This window comes from Aedes albopictus, chromosome 3 (genome assembly GCF_035046485.1).
Source record: "Aedes albopictus strain Foshan chromosome 3, AalbF5, whole genome shotgun sequence".
In the NCBI taxonomy this organism is placed as follows: Eukaryota; Metazoa; Arthropoda; class Insecta; order Diptera; family Culicidae; genus Aedes; species Aedes albopictus.
In genome coordinates this window covers 127,829,025-127,837,507 of record NC_085138.1, presented here as the reverse complement: position 1 = coordinate 127,837,507, position 8,483 = coordinate 127,829,025, and the positions used below count along the sequence as shown (strand labels likewise).

At 40.3% G+C, this 8,483-nt stretch overlaps 1 protein-coding gene across 1 annotated transcript; it reads left to right on the top strand.

The window, feature by feature from the left end:
* Positions 1 to 6,725: 6,725 nt before the first annotated feature.
* Positions 6,726 to 8,015, top strand: LOC109400362 (uncharacterized). The gene is made up of 3 exons (XM_062858725.1): positions 6,726 to 6,897; positions 6,968 to 7,074; positions 7,212 to 8,015. The coding sequence occupies exons 2-3, from the start codon at positions 7,056 to 7,058 to the stop codon at positions 7,613 to 7,615; spliced, it is 423 nt and encodes a 140-aa protein (XP_062714709.1). The 5' UTR covers positions 6,726 to 6,897; positions 6,968 to 7,055; the 3' UTR covers positions 7,616 to 8,015.
* Positions 8,016 to 8,483: the final 468 nt, after the last annotated feature.

The following is an 8,483-nucleotide window of genomic DNA, read 5'->3' as shown; positions in this document are numbered from 1 at the left end:
AGTTAGAGGAAGGATCGAGCTATCCCCTGGATTTTATTCAGGTGTAAAACTTGTACCAATTTTTCAAAAACCATATTTTTTTGAAATTTTACTCAAAAATGGTTTCCTTAAAATTGAAAAACATTTTCCACCTGAAAAAATTCAGGAGATACCTTGATTCTTCCTCTAACTGTGTGCGAAAACCAATTTTGAAAATATTGCTTCGTTATTTAATAAAAAAAAAATCACAAACCAAAATGTGAGGAAATGTTTCCAGTTTCGTCTTAAGCGCCACTCCTGCCCTTCCGGGGAATTGGTTATTTTTTGGAAAAAAAAAGCTGACTGGCTGCGTTCAACTATCCGCAGTACTTCAGAAGAGACGAAAGATCATCAATGCCCTAGAAGTTTAAAAAAAAATCCTTAAATGCTTCAAAGCCGAAATCAACTAGGCGGAGTTTTATCATCATCGGCCCAGTCCGATAGTCTCTCCAGATCGAAATACTTTCAATTCGAGAGGGTCAAAGGTTGATTTCGGGCCGACTAACCCAGTAAAACAAAATCAAACTAGAAGAAAACGATCACGGACTATATGAGAATTCTTCACAAGACACTAATTTCTCGGTGCTCTACACATTGACGGAAAACGTTTGGGAACTACTGTTGCATTTAGTAAACGACACTACAAATGCTCTAACATGCTATAAAAGCATCAACACGCAGAGCTTTTTTCAAACGAGCTGATTTGAGTACCTACACATATTTTATTCCTCGATCGATGTTGCTTTACATGTTTGCCTAAGCCAATGTTTCCCAAACTTTTAGGAGGTATCGCCCCCTTAGAGCTTAAAAAAAATATTTTCGCCCCCCTAGGTGAGAGTCTATTTTTTCTATAGTAGAAGGCTGAAACTGTGCTTAGCTAATGCCTTCAAAAGCGCTGTGACAAATCTAGCTGTGCCATTCAGTGTATCTAAATCTGTGTCGCTCTCATTTTCATTAAATTGTGTTGTAAATGCGTTGATTTTCCGCATTTGAAAAAAATATAGTGAATTGAAATCGTTCTTACAAAAATATTAAAATCGTTTTTATGCCTACTTCTCAACCCGTTGTTAATTGAACATTTATTAATCGAAATAGAACGAACTGTGAACACATATGAACACTCGGTATTCCCAACCAAATGTTTTATCATTGTTCTTAAAAGGACTTTTTCAACAACTGAGAGTCAAGGTTTGGTCACAAGTAGTCAGACTGGTGGAGAATTTGAAAACAATAACAAACATATGTTATGTGAAAAAAGTGCAACTCAGAAAAAAATCGGTTTGTTGCCGGGGGCTGAAAATCTCGATAATAATGAAAAATAATAATAATAAATATCGGTGTATTTTCAAATGTAGTTTCGTTTTTCCAAATCCACATCCAGATTCAAATAAACGAGCTTCGTATAAATTCGAATGCATTCTGTGTTTTAAATAAAATATCAAATAAATAAATATGCAGCATTCATGACTAGATTTAAATGGAATTTTACGCAGAAATTTTGGATTGTTTTCAAATCAACTTCAGCTTGGAATCCAAGAAGCTTCTCTGAAATACTTTCAAGCACAGTTGTTTGTAAACACTGTGATACGAATTTCATCCAAAAAGTGTTCTGAAATTCGACTGATAGGGTCTGGGGCTGTTTGGGCACTTGCTGCTATAACTCAATTTTGAACCGATTGACTTGATTTTTGAGACACGATCAGATACGCACAGTATCTAGCCATGTGCAAAAATTCAAGCCAATCGGTTTGAAAATGACTGAGTTATAGCAGCAAGTGCCCAAAATAGGTGCTCCTGCCCAAATGGTCCCTGACCCTATTCATGTTTTGCTTGGAAATTCCATGAATTAGTCCTCCTACAAGTTGAAATGCAATTAATCTCATTAATTCGCGGAAAAAAAACTATGTTCTTTTCATAATATTGACAAAAACTAATCGCGAATTATGAATGTTCATTATAGGAAATAGGAGTTTCCAAATATACTTTTATTTAGATTTCCAGAATCACACAAACCCTTCAGAAAAACGTCTAGCAATGTTGCCAAAGAGTCCACATAAATACCAATGATTCTGTAGAATTAAGTCGATGCTTATGTTTAATAGTCACAGCAATTTTTATTATCTTATACATACAAAGCTTGAACTGTAAGCTTGAATGTCAGGGAGTTTTTATGATGAGTTCACATTCTCGACGTGTAATTCAATACTTTTGATGGTTTCCAATCATTGAAAAAATCGCCCCCCTTTTTAGTATTTTCGCCCCCCAATTTTGATTTCTCAAATTTTTGCCCCCCTGGACCAGGTTTTCGCCCCCAAGGGGGCGATTTCGCCCACTTTGGGAATCACTGGCCTAAGCCTTCCTTTCCCCTTCTACAATTCTCTACTGTGTGTTTCCGTTCTATCTCAATCCCCTTCTTCGCTGTTGTAGGGGCATCTGGGGTAATACGCACTGTCGAGGCAAAACGCACCCCCTTTGTTTTTCAGGGATTATCGGTTTTAGAGCTTTGAAACCTTATCAGTCTAATAGAACGTCTTAATAAATGAGCATCTGGAAAATTTTACATATCTGCGTTACGTAATTAGTGAGAAAAATGAATAAAATTGAAAAGCATGATTCTGATGTAATTTTCCCGATCGTTTGTCGAATGATTTGATGGTGAAAACCGACCAAACATCTAATGCTGTTGTGTTTATTCAGTTCATTGATGGCAATGCTAAGCATAGGAAAAATAACTTAAACAGTAATCTACGTCAATTATATGTTTTAAACTATTTTATTTTTTGCTATTGATTGGGGCAATATGCACTCCATTGGTTGGGGCATAACGCACCTATAGAAAACAAGCTGTAATAATATCTATGAGTGCTCTGTAAGTAATCGCAAACAAAATTGAGCTATTGTTTGTCTTAAAACCTTATAAAACATGCATTTTGTCTAAGAAGTAAAAAGATTTCTAAACTCGACGGTGCATCTTGCCTCAATGTTGTGGTGCGTCTTGCCCCTTTGTTTGAGTGCATCCTGCCCCATTGTTGTAGTGCATTTTACCCCGAGGGTGCATACTGCCCCGCATAAACATACGAAGCCGTAATGGTAGTCTTTACAAAAAACGTTATTTTCAAGAGCTGAACTGTATTAAGGCTGAAATTTTGTTTGGTTTCTCTTAGAATGAAAGTATATGCAATGAATGCATGCATTTGGATTGCGCGGTGACGCGCGACGTTAGTGGTTACACGGAGTGTTCTCTGGTCTACTCCGGCCCAGGTTGAGCGCACGAGCCGACAATTCGCGCTTAATCCTTCCACTACTGGAAACGTGGGCTTACGCCTGAACGCGGCACATGCGTTCGAGCGTCATACGGAGCAATGGTTGATTGTTGCTCTCCGACGCGGAAAAACGATGGCGGCCTGCCTGTCCAGGGCGCGTATCTTGACGCGACGCGACCCTCTTCCGGCCACGAGTGCCCCGGGAATCCACCGAAGTCGAAAGGTGGGGTCAAGAGCTTCTTGATCTGGCTAATGATGGTGTGCCGGCGATAGCCTTTGCTACCACGATTCTGTCAAGAAAATTTCACACATTGGTTGGTTACGACCCCAAATCACCTGGTCGAATCTCACTAGCTTATCCGTGATTCTAAATAAATGCACCACACACACCCACTTTACAGTTACAGGGCACTGCATTGATTTGATTTTATATGGGATTTTGACGTTTCTTGGCCTTGTTGTTTACACTATTTCTGTAAGAGTGAAAGAGAAGGAGAGAATTTCATGCAGTGCCCTCCTATAACTAACTATCTAATTGGGAACTGAACTAGCACTAATGGAAAGGGAAATCAATTACTTATCCTATTAGGAACTTTCATGTAGGTTCTTATTCACCTATTCAAACACATCACGACGCGGGACAAAGAAACGAACCACTCTTGCCTCTTCCACAGTTTGATTCGAAGTGGACGATCAAGTCTGGGATTAGTCCTCAGATAGGCCGCTAATTTGTGACGCGACTTTCCGCGAGTGCAACATTCTCAGAATTTGCACCCGAAACTTCAAAGGCATTGTGACCTCTCTTTCCAACGGCCGCCTTAAAACCTTCAGTTTCTCTCCCCAAGTTCGGTAGGAGTGCGTAAGCCGAACGGGCAAGGTCAATAAATCCTGAAAGGATTTGGTGCAGGTCGATGCCCGCCGATGGCATCACAAATTGCGCACATTCAGCTTTAGCTGGCTTGGGTCCATTGCATTTAGGCGCGTGTAACTGAATGTAGGGAACTCATTCTGGGCAAGCGTATACTAATTGCAGCTCTTGAAGATAGAGATCTTTGTGCGGTGAACCAAATTACAATTTAAATGGATAAACGAATGAACATTCAACATAATAAATTTGGAAAAGATTTAACTTATTTTACAGGGAACATTCATAATTAGAAAAGTGTACTTGTTACAACACTCAACAGAAAACTAAAAGTGTTTGACTTCATCAAATCCCTCTGGAGACAATAGGACAAACACCCATTTGCTCCTGAAGATTTGAAGTAAGCAGAGCAGTTTAGTGTCCACTAAATCGATTCTATAGCTACAATTCTCGGGCGGAAACTACAGATTCATAACTATACAAAATACTAGTTTATCCAATCCAAAGATATTTTGAACTTGAACAAATCAGAGTTCCATTCAGGAATACCACTTGCGATCCGCTTATGCTTGTCTGAAGAGAGAGACAGCGAGGATAGGCTTGACGTTTAACTCTACCAAGACGAAGTATATGATAGCGGGTAGAGACAGTGGCAGGCCTAGTGGTGTTAGTGCTGATGTAGTGATTGTTGGGGATGTGTTTGAAGCTGTTGAAGAATTTGTATATCTTGGAACATTTGTAAAATGTGACATTGATATTTGGAGTGTGGCACAGACGCATGAATCACGAGTTGAACCAAGTGTACAAAGATGCAATTATAGTGAAACGTATAAAATACTGCATTAATTTGGAGCAGGGAACAGCCGACAGGAGGAGTATTCCTTTCGAATCGCTTCTCCCAAAAGCATAAAACCTACACTTCTTTTCAAAAACATTCACACTTTCAGTGAGAAGAAGCAGACTTCACAGCAAATAATTTTGTAATATCCAGGCACGTAATTTCTGGCGATGTATCCAGTTTTGAACGTAATCTCACTCGGATACATCGTATTCCAACAATTATCACACTAACCATGTACACCCTGATTGATACCGGAAAGTGTCAACAAACCCATTCCAGCAAATGCCTAGAAGCAGTATAATATTTATCGTCTATCTTCTAATTCGGTGAAATAGCCGAGAGGTAAGTGATATGCCTCACAATCAACGGATCAGTGTACGAATCCATGCCAATATTTTACTACATCTATCGATCCGGTTCTAGCGATTGCTAGACTCACTTTCGAGCTACGGCGGCTAATTTGCTGCGTGGAAAGGATGTAAATTTGTACATAATTTTTACGACGCGACTGATGTGCAGCGAAAATGATGTGATATCACAAGATTTTTTTTGCTGTGTTCAGTGTGGGCATAGTTCGAATATGTCCACAGTGCGAATGTCGTCGGAAGAAAGAATAGCGAAAACAATATTCAGCAGGGAACCAGGTAGAAGTCGGCGACTGCATGGGCAGCCGGATGCATGCGGTTGAAGATCTGCGATTCCTACACGTTCGGGGAAACTGAAGGAACATCGCCCAACACCTATGAAGATAGGGTTATACTAGACGCTCGGCGCTGCTGGAGTAAATTATTTTGTATTCAATAAGGTATTCAGGTAGATAGATGCGAATATTAGAACGGGACATACCACAAAGTTACAGCTTAAATTAGGTATTGGATGTTGTGGCTTAACTTCCTCAACAGCGGGGAGGAAAAAATCTCCGATTTGACCTTCTTATAAACCACGCTGGGTCTCCGGAACCGATTACGCAAATTGGTCAACCGATGAATTTTATGAAACGACAATAGGGTAATTGATCCGATCATGGAGGAGTTAAGCACTGGGTTCATGCTTAAACCACAATTGCATCGCCCCAAGCAAACTTTTTACATGGATTGAATTGAAAATAATAAAATCTATCCTTTATCTACGGGAAAATAACGAAATATTGCCACTTTGAGGTTATTATGAGCAATTTATTCGTTTTTATCTGAGTGAACATTGTGTCCCAATGTTGCGGTATTTATTCCTAATATCGTGGTATTTGTTCCTAATGTTGCGGTATTTGTTCCTAATGTTGCGGTATCCCATTGAAATCATATGGGATACCGCAACATTAGGAACACTACCGCAACAATAGGAACACAGCAGCAAACATATTAAGGAAAATATTTTTTCAAAATAGGTATTTGGGCAAATCTTAAGCAAACAAATGGTGCAATCTCATAATTTAAGCACAATACATCTATTTAAAATACCTTTTGGTAACATTTCAGTCGAAAAAGTGCTCAATTACCATTACCGCAACATTAGGTACTACCACAACGATGGGAACAATAGCCCTATAATTTAAAATTGCTGTGCGCTGTGATAAGTTTTCATGAAAAAAGTTTAGTGGAAACCAAAGAAAATTGTGTCAAATGAACATCTATATTCGTGTACTGACGTTAGAAACAAACATGTTTAAAAAAAAATATTCATTTACCGTAATTTAAATGATAAACCCGCCATATTTTAATATTTTCAGATACCCTCCCAACGCAAATCTTGGTCCAGGTGCTCGCTGCATGCATCCGCCAGGCTCGGGCAAACGAAAGCTTCGCCACATTTAGCCGTGAGCAACAAAATCAAATTCTTCAACACGTTTGGTTCGAATGCTTCATCCTGAGAGTTGCCAACTGGTCCATCGATATATCCTCCATCGTGGAGAGGTTTGTTCGATATTATCAATCCAATTAATGCGTACTTATGTACATCAACACACGTTTCTCCCAATAACAGCAGATGTGCCGATGAACAACTTCGAACCATTGTGCGGCAAACAAAGGCACTTCAAGTGGACTTAATCGAACTTTCTCTGCTGGAAACAATGATACTTTGTCGGAAAGGTAAATATAAGCATTTTATCAAGCAACATCCAATTCAACTGCACTTCCCCTGCAGAAACTTTTCCTGTGTAGAGACCAATCCGAGCGGAAAATCCTCCTAAACAATCGTTTAATCTCACTTCCTTCCCCCCCCGCAGAATACGGCTTGAGTGCCAAAGAAGTTCAACAACTGGAAAGCACATCCGAGACGGCACTGATCGCCTTAGGCCACTACAGCATGCAACAGATGAGCATCGTCGGTACTCCAGCTTCTCCATCGCCAATATTGGGTTATCCGACCGGCAGAGCAGTCGCCACCCTTCGACCGCTGTCCCCATCCTCATCGTTGGCGAGGCCCAGCATCGGCAGTAGTGGGACCAGTTTCACTGCTGCGCTTTCATCGTCGTCCTCATCGTTGTTACCCTTTTCGTGCTACCGACTGGGTAGACTACTACTGGGGTTAAGAGGTTTATCTATGCACTGCTATGAGTCTTCGGTACGTGCCATGTTTCATGAGGTCACCGGCGACGGTCTAATGGAGCACTTTATAATCAAATTATAGGCGGAATGTCGGGATACACGTATGTAGTGTCGTGCTCCGAAATGAGCGTCAAAGCGTGGCGGGTTAGAATTGTCACCTGATGTGCCTTAAATCTCGCAAGAAGGAAACGATTATCGAACCAATTCAGTGTTGCTTTTTTACTGCGGTTTGATGACAGAAAGACCATTATTAATAATAATCCGTTCATGAAGAACTAAACTTATTAGGAGGACCGTGGAATATGAAACTTGCGCTAATTGGTTCTCTTCGACGTTTTGTGAAACAGTAAGCTACCATGCGCTTCCATTATAGTGCAGTCCTCCAAGACATAGTCATTTTCCACTTATTTTTCTTGTCCGGGAATTCGAAGCTAAGTTTGATACATAACCCAGGAGATTCTGATCCCGTGAATAATTTTAACCTTATCAACACAAGCCTTTTTTGTTAAAGAAAATAGTCCTATTTTTTCCAAGTTAGACATAAAAGCATGTAAGGGGCCGTCCATAAATGACGTAGCATTTTGTTGGTCAATTTTCAACACCCCCCGCTCCCTCGTAGCCTATTTTCGTATTAGGATACAAGGCTCGTAGCAATTTCAGAGATTCCCCCTCCCCCCTAAACGCTATTGTATAATTTTGTCAATAACCGTATTAGAAGCTTCTACTAGTTGCTCTGCTGTTCTTATTTTTTCGTCCAGCAGAGGTTGCTTGGCCCATATAGCCGAGGCGGTAAACGCACGGGTATTCAGCATGACCATGCTGAGGGTGACGGGTTCGATTCCCGGTCGGTCCAGGATCTTTTCGTAAAGGAAATTTCCTTGACTTCCTTGGGCATAGAGTATCTTCGTGCCTGCCACACGATATACGCATGCAAAATGGTCATTGGCAGA